The sequence below is a fragment of the Gossypium arboreum genome, chromosome 1 (assembly GCF_025698485.1).
Source record: "Gossypium arboreum isolate Shixiya-1 chromosome 1, ASM2569848v2, whole genome shotgun sequence".
In the NCBI taxonomy this organism is placed as follows: domain Eukaryota; kingdom Viridiplantae; phylum Streptophyta; class Magnoliopsida; order Malvales; family Malvaceae; genus Gossypium; species Gossypium arboreum.
Window position 1 is genome coordinate 123,256,952 of NC_069070.1, and position 19,981 is coordinate 123,276,932.

Consider the following 19,981-nt stretch of genomic DNA (forward strand, 5'->3'; position numbering starts at 1 on the left):
AGCTAGAAAAAATGTTTTAGGAGGTAAAGATGAATCTAAATATTTTAGGAAGTGTAATTTTATCATTATAATGACATGTAATTTTTACAAAATTTTAAGGAGTTGAATAAAAATTTTACCTTTCGAGGGAAGGGGGAGGGCATGCCTTTGCACTAGTACATGAACTATATAATATTCATGACTCCTTTCTAGGACCATATCATCATTCCTTGTTCAACGAGAGTCATTATCCTTTGTGACCCATTGATAATACCTCTAGAACCATTTTTAATATATCAAATATTACAATTCACACAAGTTTTTAAAGAATCATCTAATTTGATGCATCAAGTCTTATAATTTTGTTTACAAAAGAAGCATCGCAATTTAAAAGTAGATTTTATGATTGGAGAAAGAGTCATCAAGATTATTAAGTTTTTAATGTTTAATTTAGGTTTTAAGGTTGATTTGATAAAAATTAATTGTTAATATTAAAATGTATAACTTTTGTCAAATACAAATATCACATTGAACGAATAAACATAAGTACCAAGGGTGAATACAAGGGCAAACCATGGCTTTGGCCCTCAAAATGAAAAATTACAATTCTAATTCATAAAAACGATCAAATTATAAGTTAATACAAGGTAAAATAATGTTTCTTCACAAAAATTATTTAATCCCATTAAAAATAATATAGTTATAAATTAATACATAATAAAATTTATATTTTAACATCTCAAAATTTTATAATTCAATTTTAATCCTAAAAATAATTTATATTTATCCTAACATATATCAACATATTAAAAAAATAACATACTCAATTACTAAATGCCATTTAGAATCAATATCATAATTAGATAACAGATATTCAAGTCGCCATTTAGAATTTTTTTAATAAATTAAAGTATTGTTTATGGGTATAATCTGTTCCGTACATGGAATTTGTAAAGTCTGGGCTGTTCGACAGGTGTTACGGCACGTGGATTGAATCTTCTTTATAATAATTCGGCTTGTCAGCCAAGGAAAACGAGCCCACAATTCGCCGACTGCGTAATCAAGTTACCAAAGTACTCATGTTGTTCAATTAAAATATAAAATTAACATGGGTATTAATGTCTTTTACTGATAAATCCACTCTACGCCGAAAATAGGATTCCCAGGTGAAAAGGAAAACTCAGTTTCTGGGTGCATCCATTAATGCTATTTTATCTATTTTGTGACTTTCATGTTTCCTTTTTCACGTCCACGTGTCGCGTTATTGACCTTCTCAATTAGTCATTGTTGATTGTCCTCGCCCTTTTTTTGCCATTATTTTATTTATTTTATAGTTAGTTGTAGTTGTTTTTTTATTTAAATAATATAAAAATAAAAAGTACTTCTAATTATATAAGTTCAAGTAAAAGTATGGGGAACTTTTGTACTAAAAATTCTAATTATATTTTATCTCTTTTATTTAAAAATAAATAAATTAATAATTATACGTTAAATTATAAAATAATTAAATATATAGTTGATGGAATAACTAAATAATAACAAATGATATTTTATATATACTTCAAGTTAATATAGGAAGATTAATTTATTCAATTTTTGAGTAAAAGAAATAAAATTTAATTTAACTTCTAATATAAAACTTCCATAATACTTTACCTCATATATTAAATTTAATCAATACTATGTTTGATAAATTAAGTATTGAAAATATAAATATTAAAAAATAAAATGATAAAATTTATTTGATATATTACTTAAAATAAAATAAAGAATATAATTAAATTGTTTAATAAAACATAATATAATTTTAAATGAAATAAAATAAGATAAAATAATAATTACATTTATTCTTGGTAAGTTTTTATCTAATTATTATTTCAATTGTTTTTAGAAAAAATCTATCCGATAGTTTTTATTGTGATTATCAAACAAGTTTAAATAAATTAAATTGTTAGAAAAATATTAATTCAACACTTATTAAATTTAAAAATATATTTTAAATGAAAAGAATTTAACTGGGCGAACCCGGTTTGGATTTAAAAGGAAAAAACTCGAAATACCGACTTATTAAAAAAATAGTAATTAAAAACTTATATATATTCCTATAAAAAGGCTACTGTCAAAAATAAACTTATTTTCTGAACCAACGACCGGTTTCGTTTTGGCCTCTACTTCTTCCAATTCCCTCAATTAATCATCGAATTTCAACTTTGTTAATAATAATCTTTGGTTTCTTGATTGTTAATTACATTGTTCCATTTCTCCACGACGATAATTTCCTAGGGTTCGGACTTCGGATCAGGACCCTGTCGGATTCTGTCTCGGTGACGGTCCGATTACCAGGGGTGGTGGTCCCCTTTGTATGAAATTTCGGACCCGGAAGCGGGCGGAGACATTCACAGCTGCCCCTTCTTCTTCTTCTTCTTCCTTTGATCCTACAATTCGCTCTAACAAGCGCGTTCGTTTGTCTTCCTCCTCTGCCGTTGCTACCATCACCGGGACTCGCGTTTCACGGGCTTCCGGTCTCTTAATGGACTCCGTTACAGCGGAATCTTCATCTGGTTCCCGCGGAGGTTCTGGCGAAGACAAACGAACCGTAAGTGAAAGTCTGAATCTCGTCTCTGATAAAGGTAAGGAAAAGGAGGAGGATTTAAGGATTTCGAATAGAGAGACTGATAGGGATAGTGGAGATAATAACGAGAGTAATTCGAATCATCTTGAGGGAAGCTCAGGGTTAAATATGGAGACCTCTGGAGGCGATGAGGATGATCATAATGACGACAGAGGCGACGTGGGGAGTTTGCAACAGAATCTGCCGTCAGCGAGCAGCGCATTACAAGGCTTGTTGAGGAAGTTGGGTGCCGGAATTGATGATTTTCTTCCCTCATCGCCAATGGGCTCATCGTCGTCATCTCATCAAAATGGGAGGTTGAAGAGGATTCTGTCTGGAATGAGTGCTGATGGGGAGGAAGGGGGGCAGGTTGAGGCGTTGATAGAGCTCTGTGAGATTCTTTCAATTGGGACTGAGGAGTCATTGAGCACGTTTTCTGTGGATTTGTTCGTTCCCGTTCTCGTTGGAATGCTTAATCATGAGAGTAACCCTGATATAATGATTCTTGCGGCAAGGGCGCTTACTCATTTATGTGATGTGATGCCTTCTTCCTGTGCTGCTGTGGTGCATTATGGTGCAGTTTCATCTTTTTGCGCTAAGTTGCTTACAATAGAGTATATAGACTTGGCTGAACAGGTTTGTTTATTTTTGGTTATGTTGGAAATCATTGATTTTGGAAAATGATAGGAATTTAATATTTGATTCAACATTAGTTGCTTCCTATGTGTGCTCCAAAAGAACTACCTCTATGACCGGACGACACACATGCCTGTCACATATGGATGTGGAGATATGACTCTCCGGTGACAAGGATCCTACAAATAGTTGGAAAATAGTTTGAACATGCTTTTGACACATACCCATTTCCGACACTAACACTCCAGTCTGTGTTTTATGGTTTGATTCAATGGTATCTTGCATTTCATTGCAAAGTACAGTGCATCTTTCTAAATGTATTAAACATTAGGTCAAGTCGGCGTGAACCAAGATAAATTCGTGATTGTTGATTAAGCATTTTGCTGGCAACTTGTGTTAAGTAAATTTGCTTGCTTCTAACTAACTGTTAAAAATTCACTTTTGAGTTACTTGCTCATACCAAAGGGTATATACTACATTGTTCATGACTAAACCTGAATTAGAAAGTTCAAAATGGTATGTTTGGGTTCTTATATTTTGGTTGAAATGCTGGGAACAGTCTCTGCTAGCCTTGAAGAAGATATCTCAAGAACACCCTACTCCCTGTTTGCGAGCTGGTGCTCTCATGGCAGTGCTTTTATACCTGGATTTCTTTGCCACTGGAGTTCAGGTAATTAACTTATTTAAAACCTTTTAGCTTAATGATATACAGAGTGAAGAAAATTTTCTTTCTGTACATTCTTAATGACCTTGTTTCTATTTAATCCTGTGTTCCAGCGTGTGGCTCTATCTACTGCTGCAAATATGTGCAGGAATCTCCCTTCAGATGCAGCTGACTATGTAATGGATGCTATACCACCATTAACAAATCTTTTGCAGTATCATGATTCAAAGGTAACTTGAGTGTCGTATTAATGACAATTAGTTCATTGTAAAATTATATTGCTTCTTCATCTTGTACGTTTTGTCATGCTTGTAGGTGTTGGAGCATGCTTCTGTTTGTCTGAGCCGTATTTCTGAAGCCTTTGCATCTTCCCCGGATAAATTAGATGAGTTGTGCAGCCATGGGTTGGTTACTCAAGCTGCATCTCTCATTTCCACAAGCAATTCTGGCGGTGGTCAGGGATCTTTGAGCATACCAACATATACGGTGAGTAGATGCTGTTCCTATATTTTAACTATAAGCCAATGCTTTTGCGTGCAATATCATGACATTTGGGCTTTTGAATCAGGGCTTAATCCGGCTGCTTTCAACATGTGCAAGTGGGTCTCCTGTTGGAGCAAAAACTTTACTTATGCTTGGGATCAGTGGTATCCTGAAAGATATACTGGTAGGTTCTGACATCTCTGCTAACTCAGCTGTTCCACCAACGTTAAGCAGACCAGCTGAGCAGGTAATACTATTTATTCAACCTGAAGAGATGGTAATTTTCAGTTCCTTGTTGTTTTTATGTGTAATGTGAAAAATGTTGTATTAATAACTCAGGCAGTTATACCCAGTTTTAGAATCAGTTTTTGCGAACCTTGCATGTCTGCTTTTTTATTGTGGTTAAAAGTCACTTATTTTGAGCCTATCTGCTTGTTACTTTCACTTTGTTTTATAATAGACAAGATAATGGCTTATGCATGTCACGACTTTTTGTTTGGTGGTCTGTAATTCTCATCTTATCATGTAGATTTTTGAGATTGTCAATCTGGCAAAGGAGCTTCTTCCTCCATTGCCTCAAGGAACCATCTCCCTCCCTGCCAGCTCTAATATATTTTTCAAAGGATCTATTGTGAAGGAGGCTCCTACTAGTAGCTCTGAGAAGGAAGACAACACCGATGGAAATGCTTCTGAGGTTTCAGCCCGAGAGAAATTGTTGCATAAACAACCCGACATTCTCCAGCAATTTGGCATGGACCTACTTCCTGTTCTTATACAGGTAAGCTTTTACTGATGATTGTTCTTTAGTTTTCTCTTGTTTGCTAGAATTAATGTCTCCTGCCTCTACCATAATTTTCTTTTGGTTTGTTGGAACTGATAGTCTCATATCCTTTTGTCAAGCAGATTTATGGTTCCAGTGTCAATACCCCTATTCGCCACAAATGTCTCTCAGTTATTGGAAAACTTATGTATTTCAGCAGTGCAGAGATGATTCAGAATCTATTGAGTGTGACAAATTTATCAAGGTATCCACCTTAAATGAAACATACCAGTTTAAATCTTAATGTAATTTTTGGTTATAGAAACTTACTATGTTTTTTGGTCTTGTAGTTTTTTGGCTGGTATTTTAGCATCGAAAGATCCACATGTCTTGGTTCCTTCCCTTAAGATTGCAGAGATCCTATTGGAAAAGCTTCCTGCAACATTCTCCAAAATGTTTGTCCGAGAGGGTGTGGTTCATGCAGTGGACCAGCTTGTATTAATTGGTAATCAAAATAACACTCCTTCTCTAGCATCTTATGTTGAGAAGGATAATGACTCTATATCTGGAATGTCATCGCGTTCCAGGCGTTACAGACGACGCAGTTATAACTCAAATCCTGAAGGCAGTTCAGTGGAGGAGTCTAAGAATCCAGCATCTTTAAATATTGGTTCTCCTCCTAGTTCAGTCGAAACCCCTACAACAAATCTTCGTACTGTTGTAAGTGGATGTGCTAAAGCATTCAAAGATAAGTATTTCCCCTCTGAGCCTGGTGCTGTTGAAGTTGGTATGACTGAAGAGCTTCTACACTTAAAAAATCTTTGCATGAAATTGAATGCTGGTGTTGATGATCAAAAGACTAAGGCAAAAGGAAAATCTAAAGATTCTGGGTCTCAATTGGCTGATATTTCTGCTGCCAAGGAAGAATATTTGATTGGGGTGATCTCTGAGATTCTAGCAGAACTGAGCAAGGGGGATGGTGTATCCACTTTTGAGTTTATTGGTAGTGCTTGTGTTGCAGCCTTGTTAAACTATTTTTCTTGCGGATACTTCTACAAGGGGATAATTTCAGATGGAAACCTGCCCAAGCTTCGCCACCAAGCCCTTAAAAGATTTAAATTATTTATCAGTGTTGCACTTCCTTCTAGTGTGGATGAAAGAAGTATTGCTCCTATGGTTGTCCTGGTTCAGAAGCTTCAAAATGCTTTATCATCAGTAGAGCGTTTCCCTGTAGTTCTTAGCCATGCCTCCAGGTCATCTGGTGGGAGTGCACGCCTCTCTTTCGGATTTAGTGCATTATCTCAGCCTTTTAAGTTGCGTCTTTGTCGAGCCCATGGAGAGAAATCTCTTCGTGATTATTCATCAAGTATTGTGTTGATTGACCCATTAGCAAGTCTAGCAACTGTAGAAGATTTTCTTTGGCAACGAGTTCAACGAAGTGATACTGCTCAGAAGCTCTCCATTTCTGTAGGAAATTCTGAATCTGGGAACACATCTAGTGGGGCTGCTACTTCTTCTCCATCTACCACAACTCCTGCTTCGGACACTCGTCGTCATTTTTCAAGGTCCAGATCATCTGTTAGTATAGGAGATACAGCCACAAAGGAACCATCATCACAGGAGAACAGCACAAGATTGTCAAACGGAAAAGGTAAGGTAGTTTTGGAGATGGCACAAGAGAGGTTGAGAGGACCTCAGACAAGAAATGCTGCTCTGGGTAAAGATGATCCAATGAAACCTGTAAATGGTGTCTCTACTTCTGAGGTATTCTTTATGATTCTTATTATGAACTATAACATGGCTGGGCTTATTTGTATTGTGTAAGCTCACATGCTCACATGCTCACATGCTCACATGCTGAAGTTAGTTTAAGCGATCATTTGTTAATGTTCAACATTAGACTCCGCATAATTAAATTGTGCTTCCCTTTCTGTTGTTTGCATGGAATTGTGCCTTCCCCCCTCCCCCATTTCCTGTTTGTTGATTATAATTTTGTCCCCCTCTTTTGGTAGGATGAAGAATCGGACACATTTCCTGTGGAGGTTGATGATGTTTGGGGGGTTGAAGATGATGATATTTCTGATGATGAAGAAGATAGTCATGAAGATGTAAGTGATCTTGTGCTTGCATAAATGCAAAGCCCCTTAATGTTGATTGTAAACTTCATTTACTCTTACTTTTGCTTGATGGAATTATTGTCCCAGGTGCTCAGAGATGATTCTTTTCCTGTTTGCATGCCAGACAAAGTTCATGATGTTAAATTGGGTGATTCAGCTGAAGATGGCAAGCCTGCCTCAGCCATTAGAGATAGCCAAATAAATACAGCTTCAGGATCTAGCAGCAGAGCAGCTGCTGTTAAGTGTTCAGACTCTGCTGATTTTAGGAGTGCTTATGGCTCAAAGGGTGCTAAGTCGTTTGCAGCTGCTGCCATGGCTGGGCTAGGAAGTGTAAATGGTAGAGGTATTAGGGGAGGTAGAGATCTGGAAGGGCAACATCCATTTGGTAGTTCTAATGAGCCTCCAAAATTGACATTTACTGCTGGTGGTAAGCAGCTCAAAAGGCATTTTACAATCTATCAGGCCATCCAGGGACAGCTTGTGTTGGATGAGGATGAGGATGATGAAAGATGTGCTGTTAGTGATATTTCTAGTGAGGGAAGCAGACTGTGGAGTGACATCTACACAATAACGTATCAGAGGGCAGACGGCCAAGCTGACCGATCATCTGTTGGGGGATCAGGTTCTATTACAGAATCGAAATCTAATAAATCTGGTTCTTCCAGCTCCAACTCTGTTCCCCAAACTCATAGAATGTCACTTTTGGATTGCATCTTGCAAGGGGAACTTCCTTGTGATCTAGAAAGATCTAACCCCACTTATAATATATTGGCACTGTTGCGTGCGTTAGAGGGTTTGAATCAGCTTGCGCATCGATTAAGGTTTCAGATATTTTCCGACAATTTTGCTGAGGGGAAAATTTCAAATCTAGATGAGTTAATTCTCACTGGTTCTAGAGTTCCTTCTGAGGAATTTATTAATGGTAAGCTCACTCCAAAACTGGCTAGGCAAATGCAGGATGCCCTTGTTCTCTGCAGTGGAAACCTTCCATCCTGGTGTTACCAGTTGACAGAGTCATGCCCCTTTTTATTTCCTTTTGAGACACGAAGGCAGTACTTCTATTCAACTGCCTTTGGGTTGTCTCGTGCATTACATCGTCTTCAGCAACAGCAGAGTGCCGATGGCCATGGGTCAACTAATGATAGAGAGGTGAGGGTTGGTAGATTACAGCGAAAAAAGGTTCGCATCTCCCGGGACCGCATTTTGGATTCTGCTGCAAAAGTAATGAGGATGTATTCTGTCCAAAAAGCTGTTCTGGAAGTTGAATACTTTGGAGAAGTTGGAACTGGATCGGGTCCTACTTTGGAGTTCTACACACTTTTAAGTCATGAGTTGCAAAAGTTTGAACTTGGAATGTGGAGGTCAAATTCTACATGGAATAAGTCATTAATGGAAATTGATGGTGATGAAAAGAAAGAAGGAAAAACTGCTGGTTCCACTACCATTGATGGAGTTATGATTCAAGCTCCTTTAGGGTTGTTCCCTCGACCTTGGCAGCTAAATGCTGATGCTTCTGAAGGTAGTGAATTTTCTAAAATAATTGAGTATTTCCGGCTGGTGGGGCGTGTGATGGCAAAAGCTCTTCAAGATGGACGGCTTTTAGACCTGCCCCTATCAACATCATTTTATAAACTTGTGCTTGGTGAAGTAAGCTGATTGCATTAGATCGCATATTTTAATACCAATAAAAATTAAGTATTGCCTCTTTCTACTTTTATGGCTAAAACTGTCATTTTATAATCCATTGCAGGAGCTTGATTTGCATGATATCCCGTCATTTGACTCTGAGTTTGGGAAAACTTTGCTAGAATTACATCTTCTTGTTTGTCGAAAGAAATATTTAGAATTGATGGGTGATGACAGTGGTGATGCAATTGCTGATTTACGCTTCCGTGGAGCCCCAATAGAAGACCTTTGTCTGGACTTTACACTTCCTGGCCATCCAGACTACATATTGAAGCCAGGGGATGAAACTGTATATTTCAAACTCTCCTATTCTCCCACCGTTTTTTTTGCCTGTAAATAGATTATTCTAAGTTTCGGTTAAATACATCAGGTGGATATCAACAACTTGGAGGAATACATATCTTTGGTGGTTGATGCAACTGTCAAGACTGGAATTATGCGGCAAATGGAGGCATTTAGAGCTGGATTTAATCAGGTCCGATTGCTTTCCTAATTCCGGAGTTTTCTTGATTAACCACTCATTGATTTTCATTGTGGATTTCCTTCTTAATTATTTGCACTTATGGGGCTGTGTTAAGGATTTCATTGCTATGCTAATATATTAGTTAATAAGCAGGTTTTTGATATTGCTTCGTTACAAATATTTACCCCACAAGAGTTGGACTATTTGCTGTGCGGTCGCAGAGAGTTGTGGGAGGTAATGTGATACTCAAACTGTCTGATAATATAGTGCTAACTTCTTTAATTAGAACTGGTTGTCTGGTATGATTTAACAATTTTAACTTCAACTTATGTAGGCTGAGACACTTGCTGATCACATAAAATTTGATCATGGATATACTGCAAAGAGCCCAGTGATCATTAATGTATGTTTCTCTTAGCAGTCATTTAATCATTTTGACGTCTAGTTACTGGTTTAAATCTTTATTTGATCTGTAATAATGTTTGGTTTTGTCATTTTGCAGTTACTCAAAATTATGGGAGAATTTACACCAGATCAGCAACGGGCCTTCTGCCAATTTGTTACTGGTGCCCCCAGACTTCCACCTGGTGGTCTGGCAGTGCTGAATCCTAAACTGACCATTGTTAAAAAGGTGACAAGTTAGATTGAAAAAGTTTCAAGTTTCTTTCCATTTACATTGTTGTTTTGATGTTGACATGCCGTTTTGCAGTCAACAAATTTTAAGATAATTTTGAAAGTTGTGTCGAAGTCGGATTTAAGTATTGATTTCTTCATGCCGATTTTAAGATAATTTTTGGAAGTCAGGTCGAAGTGGGATTTACATATTGATTTATTCATGGCAATTTTTTAAGTGCATAGAACGATTGTGCTTCTTACATGCAATGGCTCCAATTTTTTTAAACACATATGGGCAATGTTATGATTCAGGCCAAGGCATCTTTAACCATAGTCCTATTAGCCTTTTTATGGTGTCTGGTTCTTAGGCAGTGGAAGGTGTCGGTCTACTCGTTATAATTTCTAGCTTAACTGTAAATATTTCATTCAGCCTGTCTAGATCTCTTTTTTCTTTCTTTTTATGTTCATGGTTCTTAACGCTTGTTGTTATGAATTCACAGCATTCTTCTCCCTCGGAATCAGTTGATGACGACTTGCCCAGTGTCATGACTTGTGCTAATTACTTGAAGCTTCCTCCATATTCTACCAAGGTATGATCAGTTAGTAACTAGATTGATCTTTCATGATTATCTTTATACTAGATTGATCTTTCATGATTATCTTTATACTACTCTTACTATCTTCATTTCAACGGATGCTATCTGAACAGGAAATTTTGTATAAAAAATTGCTATATGCAATCAGTGAAGGGCAAGGGTCTTTTGATTTATCATGAATTCGTAAGACAGAGACCTGTGTATACTCTCGACACAATCTGGTCAATTTTTTCACCTGCGATTGTTTGATGTTTCAAAGCGGCTCGTTATTTTTTGCTCAAGCTATGGCTTCTCATCGCTGCTCTTCCATATTTTTTCGCATTGGCAAGGTTCGTTGCAACTTTAATGGTAGATCATCTGTTCAAACTTCATGCTCATAGTTGCTAGGGATGTTATCATGCCGAGTTACGGTCTCAACTCGATAATAACCTGGCTGAATTTGTGTTTATTTCGAACTGATACACGTGTCTCGTTTATACTCCAACTCAGAGCCCTAAATGCTGCGTGTAAATGATAGATCTCAACCTTTTTAATTTTTCCCATTTGTGAGCATTTTTTGTTTAAATTGTGATCTCAGGTGAAATGGGGACTGCAACACAAGCACATCCGAGGATTTTTGTGAAGCGTTGTTGCATGCAGTTCCAAGAGTTTTGTATATAAATAGAAATTATATTTGAATATATATATATATTGCATAAATGGTGGAAGGAAAATGAATAAATGAGGAAATTCGATACAAATTTGTTTTTGTTCGCTTAGAAGAAAAAATAAAAGGGTGTACATTCCATCTATATGAATCTTGTTCGTTGATATGCTCCGTTAGAGGTGGTTTTAATTTATAATGTAGGGTTGAATCTAGGTGTAGGTAGGGTCTTGGTTTAGACAAATTTTGTTTTTGTTTTTTTATATTAATAATTTAATTGAAGTCTTAGTTTTTGAATAAATAGAAAATTTGTTTTTTTGCTAGTTTTAAAAATAATTATCAGTTTAAGCTCTTTCAAAATAAAACTTTTATTTTGGTATTTTTATATAAAGACTTATATTTCGTTTTTATTGAATGATAATGCATAAACAAAGCGTTAAAATATTGAAAACAACAATTTAAATAAATCAGATGCGGATATTTACATTTTTGGGTAAAATATATTGTTTTGATTATTTAATTATAAAAATTATAAAATGATTATTGAAAGTTATTCATTTGAATCATTGGATTCTTTAAAAGTTATTATTTAGCAAGTTACAAGTGATAATTTGATAATTAATATGATGTTTTAATACTAATTAACGAATAGAATATATGTTAGATATAAGTTAGTATAATGATTAGTATCGAAAATTAGAGAAGGTTATTCTTGAAAGTAATTTAAATTTTAGTTAGTAAATTTGCGATGTTCAATTAATGAAGAGAGTGTGAATAGAAAATGCTATATAACAATAAATAGTTTAGTGATTATTTTATAATTTTTAAAATTAAATTATTAAAATATAAATTTATTAATAATTTAGTTAGAGTAATCTATCCTATGTGGTTGCTTAATCTTTGTGTCTTCAATCCATTATTCGAAGGGCTCAAAACTGCAAATTAGCTCACCAAACACTCTGAAATTAGAATCCACGTGTAGAAAGGTAATAATTTCAGGGTAGGGCAGCTGGGTCTTTGTGCTATTTCTAGGTCAAACAATTAAAAACAACCAACGTTTTCTTTTTCATTTCTCATTTGATTTCTAATGATAGATTGAAGCATAATTAAAATAGGCTTGACTAGCAGCTTTATATTATATGCTATTTCCCATCTAGCTTGTTTAATTAGCTCAAGTGTCAAGTCCCACATCACTAAGGAAAGCTATTATTTCATTATTTTAAAAGGTATGAGATATTTTACTAATTGACAATTTATCTGACAGAACTTTTCTGTCAGCAATAATTTTAATTAAATTAATTTTTAAAAAGAATTACATAAACTTCATTAATGAGTGTGAAAGTTTATTTGGCATATTAGTAGACTTTTAAATGGTTAATAGTATTGGGAAACACATATATTATAGATGAAATTAATTTTTCATTTATTTTTAAAGTTTTTATGATTTTATAAATACAATTTTTATTTAAAATTGAATTACAGTTAAAATAATAATAATTTTCAGGATTTTTAAACAATAGAGGTTAGCCTATTTCATTTTAACATTATTTAATATTAATCTATTTAATAATAAAAAATTAATTTTATAATATCCATATAATAGAAAGACCTCCAAAATATATTCATCGAGGAAAATTTTATTGTGATATGTCTTATTTAAGGTATACTGAACTAAAAAAAAAAACATGACTTGTGAAATTAAAATACTTCAGTGATAATGTACTAAATACAGCCGCATCTTAATAATAATAAATATTCATAAAATAAATTACAAATGAAAAATGAAATTATTGAAATGAATAGTGGGAGCGGGGACCAAAGACTTTAAACTTTCACATTACTAGGGCCCAAAGTCCCCAATCTTCCACAATTGACCCAAAGTTCCTTCAAATTTTCGTTGCCCACAAACAACCCCATCATCGTCATCATCATTCACGTGGAAGATAATCTAATATCAAACGGTAACAAACCTAAGTTACACCTTCCAATTCATAAACAACGATACACCATAGTATTTCACTGAATATAAGTTTTTTAAATTTATAATTAAGTCCCTCAAGTACGTATAAATTAAGAGCAACAAGGACTCCACAATTTCAGACCCAGAAAAAAAAAAGACAGTGGAATCTCTGCAACTTTCAGCTCTCCATTTCTTCTTCCTTTTTTTCCGGTACGTCCATTTTAGGAATCTTTTCAAAATTGTATGAATTTTCCATTTTTTCACCAATATTAAAAGTAAAAAAAAACCCACTCTCTTCGTTTTGTTATTTAGCTTTGTAGTTATTTTCATTATATCTTTTTGTGAAGCAAAGGAAAATGCATAAAAGGGGATGCTGATTATTTTCTAGGGTTTTCGATTTGTCGAATCTATGATTACGATGCTCGTTTTCGATTCGTTGTTCTTTTGGCTTCTTGTTGAACCTTAATTGTATCGAATTGTTCGGATCATCCCAGGTTGTTCAACTTGCTGTTTCTTTTTTTTAAACAAAGGCTTTCTTTTGTCTACTTCCTTTTTGCTGATTATGATTGGTGATATTTGTTTTGAGTTGAAAATTCCTCTTAATCTTGTAATGGATGCTTTGAAGAATATATATATTGTATAAAGTATGCATATAGAAATTATTAGGATTTTTACATTTATATATATATTGGTGTTGTTACTTGCTAATTGGGTGTGAATTATTGTTTGGTTCAGGTTCAAAATCGTAAATTTGTCTCTCCTTCAATAGATTTAAGTGTTTCCCTTCTTCAATAGATTTAAGTGTTTCCCTTTCTTTGGGGGGGATTTTTAGTTGTAATGGACGAAGGGGAGCTCGATTTTTCGAACCAAGAAGTGTTTTCTGGTGGCAATAACATGGGTGATATTCCAAGCAGTTGCTCGATGGACAGTTTTTTCAATGAAATACTCAATGATTCTCATGCATGTACGCATACACACACTTGCAACCCACCTGGCCCTGATAATTCTCATACACACACGTGTTTCCATGTTCATACCAAAATCGTGCCTGCCTCAACTGAAGATGAAGCTGCTGCTGATGACACAGAGGGCTCTAGGGAGAAGAAACCAAAGAAACGCTCTTTGGGTAATCGAGAAGCTGTTAGGAAGTATAGGCAAAAGGTTAAGGCACGAGCAGCCTCGTTGGAAGACGAGGTTGTGAGGTTGAGGACATTGAACCAGCAGCTGTTGAAGAGATTGCAAGGGCAAGCTGCATTGGAGGCTGAGATTGCACGGCTTAAGTGTTTGCTTGTGGATGTTCGAGGAAGAATTGAAGGGGAGATTGGTTCGTTTCCCTATCAGAAACCAACAGCTAATAATGTTAACACCTTGAATTTGCCTGGTGCTTATTTGATGAATCCCTGCAATATACAATGCAATGATCAGATGTATTGCCTTCAACCCGAGGTCGAAGGTAATACAGGAGAAGCCACAGCGCTGGACGGACATGGATTTAATGGGTGTGAATTTGATGATATTCAATGCTTGGCAAGTCAAAACTCTGGAGCAAAGGAGCTTCCTAGAGGTGGGGTTGGAATTGCAGCGGCCAATGGCAATTCTTCTGGCACAAAAAGGAGAAAAGGTAAAATTTAGGAGTTCTTTCTCGTAATATATGATAAATATTGGAAAGTTAATGTGTGATATGATATATCCAAACTTTATTCTATCACCTTCTGTGACTAGTATGTCAGCTTTAGTTATTTGCTTCACTATTTTCATGCTTCGAATTTCCAATCCAACATTTTAATCTTCTAGAGAAGATAGTGTGCTCGATTTTTGCTTCGTGTACCTTGTTAGGGTTGCTGAAAGTAGTTTTTTCTCCTGTGTGTCTAGAGTTGAGTATTGTTTTGAATATATCATCATCTAGTACAGATCTACTAGTCGAGTTTAGAATTATTAGGAGAGGAATGGCAAAAGATTTACATAAGATTTAAGAACCACCATGAGTCACAGAACATTATTTGTATATTTAGGTGTTGACACGGACATGTTCAAGTCCTCATGGTGTATGAGCTATAATCTAAGAGAGGCCTTTTAACAGATATTTGAACTTGTTCATGCAATATTCCGAATATTATAAGCTGTATTGACCAATGACTGTTTAAAAACGGAATATAGCTGCATGCAATGTGTAACACTGCTTTTGATTATGTTGTGGCTTTGATACTGATATTTATTTTCTTGGGAGGTGTTCGTCCAGCTACAGCAGGTTAAAGAACTGTTGAGGCGAGCATTATCCATATTCTATGGGGTACATATTTGTCTTCCAACAAGCAAGTTTCTTTCGGATCCATCACGCTCCCTCAGGTTGCATTGCTTTTTCATTTTTATCAATTTTCATTTCCCTTTCATGTTAATTCCGTAGTTATGGTTTATCTGAGATGTTTTTGTGGTTTTAAAGACGATAAACTTGTAAAGTGGAAACTTCTGGATTATAGCTCGTAGTGTCTGGGAGCTAAACTCAATAAATTGCCTTATCCCTTTTTCCTGCCTACAATGTATGAGATCTATAGCTAATTATGATTGATGATGCTATGCTTTGCCGATGAATTTAAAAAGTTCATAGGTGCTTTTGCGGATTAGTGTGTTTTTCATTATACCATTTTGCTGTTATTGAAGTTTGCCCTCGTTTCGTTGAGTTCTAGTTCCGTCTTTCTGAGCTATATGAATTCTTTTATTGCTGAATTACAGAATTTAAGGTGGAATATCTATGATGTTTCAAATACTGTGAGGTGTGAGCCCCCATAGCAGGTGAGTTTCAAGTTTTCACTCCCTGCAGTCCCCTAGCTTGCGATTGACATTGGTAGCTTACAAAGTTTTTGGTTTTAGGAAGGCCGGAGATGCCTGCTCAAAGAGGGTAAGTGCCATCTTTTAACCGAGGTTTTGATCAATGAATGTCTGATGAAAACTCGTAGTTGTAGAACGGTGAGGGAGTCGTTGAAGGTTACGGTTTTTTCCTGTAACTGCTAACTGTGCCTAACTATAGCCGCCTTCGAGCTTGTTAGTTGCCACAAATGTGGCTTTCAAATTGGAAAAAAAGATGGTTGAACTGTTTAGTTAGCAGAGATAAAATGAGTACTTGATCTTGAATTTCCTTTTAGATGTGTCTTGTTCATTGCAATCTGGTACAAGTCCTTTTGTTTTGTTAAAAAGGGATTTTTTTTATTTTTATTTTTTGTTATGAGTTAATTACTCACCCAACAATTCAATTCTATCTGTATTTCCATTTTTACATTAACCAATTCATGATAAAAAAATTAAAATTGATTAGTTGATAGATTACTTTATAATTTTTCAGTTAATAACTGAGTGACAAAAAAAATTACTGATAGTTAAAAATTATTTTGCAACTTTTCATTTTTGGTAAATAAAAAAGGAGAAATAAACCATAATCGAATGACAACTAATATAACTTAACCTTTTATATATCCGCAATAATACATGTTAAATTTAAGTTAGGTTCGGCGATAAAACTCAATTAAGTTGAAACCAAACTTCAGTGTCATAAGTTTTACATCAAATTTAGTTCAACAGCAGGCACAAGGTTTGAATATTAAATTACATGTTAAAAGACTCCTAAAGCTGTCCACATACAAAACATTATTATAAACTCACAATGATCTTACTTAAAAAGGTCATATCCTTAAAACTCTAAATCCAACTTCTATGGACTATGGATGGTCTTCGGCAGTTTGAGTGTCATCCTCGTCTCGATATATACTCTCTGCCAATTGCCACACTTGAAGTGTGTTGTCTTCAGCTACACTAGAAATCACCCATGGCTCATTTTTGTTCCACGAGAAATCTGAAATCTTAGCTTTATGGCCTCCATGAGAAAAGAGAAGTTCGGGAGGGCCATCATCGGCATCTAATTCGATTTCTAATTGCTCTTCTCCAATCCTGCAAATCATTGAGAATAAGCCAATTATTGATCCTGAGGGAGAGCGCAGAGGAGGAGAATGTTTATGAATGAGACAATGCTAAAGGTGGACATGATCGAATTACATGAGAACAGAGCAGTTCAGGAGCATGGTTGAGGATAGGACCTCCAAGGTTCCTCCAAATACATAAAAGAATCATGAAAGTACGAATATATCCATGTTTGTCAAAGACTCTGTATCTCACACTCACGCTCACACCCAAGTCCGAGTAACATGATGATCACAAAAAGTTTGGAAGCAAAAACGAAGGGAAAGCATAATAAGTGATATATGACAGGCAAAATAAAAGCATTTAACAGATTCCTAGTATCGATCCAAACATGAATTACCTGTTAAGGTCCCAAATCATCAACCTCCTATCATCACCAGAAGATGCCAGCACCGTCTCGTGATTAGGATCCCATTCTACCTGAAAGACCTCTCCACTGTAAAAGACAAACCCGAGGTTACAAAACCTATTTCAATGATTTCAAGCACCATTTGTGCAGTAAAATATTTCTTTACTAATGGAGTTTGGATGCAGCTAGAACTATATTACCGCATATACTGAAAGATAGAATCGAATTGTAACTAGCTTTGGCATATAAACACAGGGATCGACCTAAGAGGCAGTAAACTCACCTGTGGCTGCTTAAAACATGCAAAGGTACAGTCAGCTTTCGTACATCAAACAAACCTACGGTGGAGTCGGACGATGCTGTAGCCAGAACCCACTCATTATAAGGATTGAATGACAAATAATTGATCTGAGACCAAAAAACAAACATTTCTTATCCGATGATCAAATGGAAATGGAAACATAATACTACACAAAGACTGTAATATTAGGGTAAAATTTGTTAATTCACCTCTCTGTCGTGAGCTTTAACACGTTGTTCAGTTTGGTTAGTGCGCAAGTCCCAGATCATTAACATACAATCATCACCAGAAGAACCAAATATATTCTCATTCTTCAAATGCCATGACACATCTTCAACCACACTCTCATGGGCCTACAAGTACATTCACAGATACTCACAATCAAGTAATAAATGTTTTCAAGGTCAAAAAATCCGAGCATTTCCTATGAAACAAAAGAGCAAAGTCCTATAAATACCTCATAAACATGGGTTGCATCAAGAACCTTATCTTGAGGCCAAGAAGACAAGTCCCAAAGGCATATCTTATGGTCTTGTGAACCACTCAAAAGATAACCCTCCTTAAATGGACTCCATGATAATCCATACCCTTCCTTTTCATGACCCCTCAACCTCAAATCAGCAACACAGTCACCCTCCTGCTCTTTAGCTGCAGCCTGCTTGGCATAATCAAACACGAAAACGTCGGAGCCACTGGTCTTTGCGCCGATAATAACCGGGTTTTGAGGCATACATCTAGCCCTGTTGACTTCCCCATCAACACGCATTTTCTGTGTTATCTCAACCTATCATCAGCAAACAAAATCCAGCTAGTAATTTCATCAAACAATTGGTAGCCAAAGAACACTGCCCATAAACAAGAACTATAATACGATACAATTCAATAAATATCATCGAAGACTGAGAGTGCCCACGAAATTAAGTAAATGAAAACCTAAAAAAATGAAACAAAATAACAAACCTTAGGGATAACTGGGTCATCATTTTTAGCAGCGATATTGGACTCAGAGGCGAGAGTGGGGAGAACTGCGTCGGCTATCATTAGAAAATCGGGGGCGCCGCCGCTGGTGTGAGTTCCGAGGACGAGTTTGTGAACGTTAAAAGTAGGGTCAGGTCCGTAAGGAGTGGGAGAAGAAGGAACCCAATGGACAGTCAAAGAAGGCCATTCGAGAGGGTGAGAAATGACGAGATCATAGAGGAAAGGGGTGTTCTTCTTCCATACGCTGAACTCTTCTTCTACCTGCTCTGGGTTCATCTCTGAATCGCCCGCCATGGATTCTTCGCAGAGATCTCTCTCCTCTATCCTCCCGCCAAAACTGAAAGCAACCAAAGCGAAGCTATAAGGGTTTTGGATTGTTTCCTCAATTTGTGTATGTATTTATGTTTTAAGGTGAGAGGGATAAGCCTCCATTGAAAGGCACGAAAGAACGCACAGATAGATAGCCCAAAGTCCCATGTTAGAAGCCACAATGGGCTGGATCCTTGTGGGCTCTGTCGGGATCTAATATATTCTTAGGTTAAAATATGTCATAGATCCCTCTAACTCTTTACAAATTTAAAATTTAGTCCCTATATTTTTATTTTCCGGTATTTTAGTTCCTCTACTTTTTAAAATTTAAAATTCTTCTTCTATTGTTATCACTTTTAAATTTATTACTGTGACATTTTGAAATTAAGAAAATACTCACTTACCATTCATCTAACTAAAAATGATGTTATAATAAACGTGAATTTAACAAAATAAGTGTTAACAGTTGCATTTAAATGTTGAAATATGAAAATAGAGAGATTAAATTAAAATTTTATAAAAATTACAAGAACTTAAGATATATTTTAACCTATATATTATGTCGCAATGGTCGATGGGGTGAAAGAAAATTAGAGGTGGATTGATAAAATATTTGTGTAGATTCCTATTATTTTGGATTCAAACTCTATTATTTGGTTTTAATTGTTTTATTTAAATATAAAATGGTGAAAGATAAAAACATCCTTGTTTAAATATTTTATTATTTTCTTAAAAATGGTTTTAGACCATATTTTTTAAGTAAATTTGTATTAAATTGACTAATAACACTAAATTAAACAAGTGATTTAATTATAATACTAGCTATTATGATACATTGACATTGTGGGCGTAAAAAAATTAA

At 35.5% G+C, this 19,981-nt stretch overlaps 3 protein-coding genes across 7 annotated transcripts; 2 read left to right on the forward strand and 1 right to left on the reverse strand.

The window, feature by feature from the left end:
• Window positions 1-2,092: 2,092 nt before the first annotated feature.
• Window positions 2,093-11,401, forward strand: LOC108480325 (E3 ubiquitin-protein ligase UPL3-like). Its single transcript, XM_017783274.2, has 18 exons — window positions 2,093-3,226; window positions 3,786-3,896; window positions 4,004-4,120; window positions 4,206-4,376; window positions 4,459-4,620; window positions 4,903-5,151; window positions 5,277-5,398; window positions 5,484-6,897; window positions 7,146-7,241; window positions 7,338-8,897; window positions 9,001-9,225; window positions 9,307-9,411; window positions 9,553-9,633; window positions 9,734-9,802; window positions 9,902-10,030; window positions 10,515-10,604; window positions 10,724-10,939; window positions 11,188-11,401. The coding sequence occupies exons 1-17, from the start codon at window positions 2,342-2,344 to the stop codon at window positions 10,787-10,789; spliced, it is 5,652 nt and encodes a 1,883-aa protein (XP_017638763.1). The 5' UTR covers window positions 2,093-2,341; the 3' UTR covers window positions 10,790-10,939; window positions 11,188-11,401.
• A 1,872-nt stretch (window positions 11,402-13,273) lies between these two features.
• On the forward strand, window positions 13,274-17,068 carry LOC108480545 (basic leucine zipper 23). Of its 5 annotated transcripts, none has more exons than XR_001870642.2 (5): window positions 13,274-13,423; window positions 13,949-14,834; window positions 15,441-15,559; window positions 15,944-16,003; window positions 16,082-17,068. XR_001870642.2 is itself a non-coding variant. In XM_017783581.2 (3 exons), the coding sequence occupies exons 2-3, from the start codon at window positions 14,051-14,053 to the stop codon at window positions 15,464-15,466; spliced, it is 810 nt and encodes a 269-aa protein (XP_017639070.1). In that variant the 5' UTR covers window positions 13,274-13,423; window positions 13,949-14,050; the 3' UTR covers window positions 15,467-15,749. The 5 variants fall into 5 exon arrangements, 2 of the variants coding, with proteins under 2 accessions (XP_017639070.1, XP_017639071.1); XR_001870643.2 differs by having other exon boundaries at window positions 16,086-17,068; XR_008269435.1 differs by having other exon boundaries at window positions 13,279-13,423; window positions 15,453-15,559; window positions 16,086-17,068.
• On the reverse strand, window positions 16,702-19,281 carry LOC108483691 (WD-40 repeat-containing protein MSI3). Its single transcript, XM_017787232.2, has 6 exons — window positions 18,793-19,281; window positions 18,290-18,616; window positions 18,042-18,185; window positions 17,815-17,939; window positions 17,523-17,618; window positions 16,702-17,152 (listed from the first exon to the last, which is right to left on the reverse strand). Exons 1-6 carry the CDS (start codon window positions 19,102-19,104, stop codon window positions 16,924-16,926), a joined length of 1,233 nt encoding a protein of 410 aa, XP_017642721.1. The 5' UTR covers window positions 19,105-19,281; the 3' UTR covers window positions 16,702-16,923.
• Window positions 19,282-19,981: the final 700 nt, after the last annotated feature.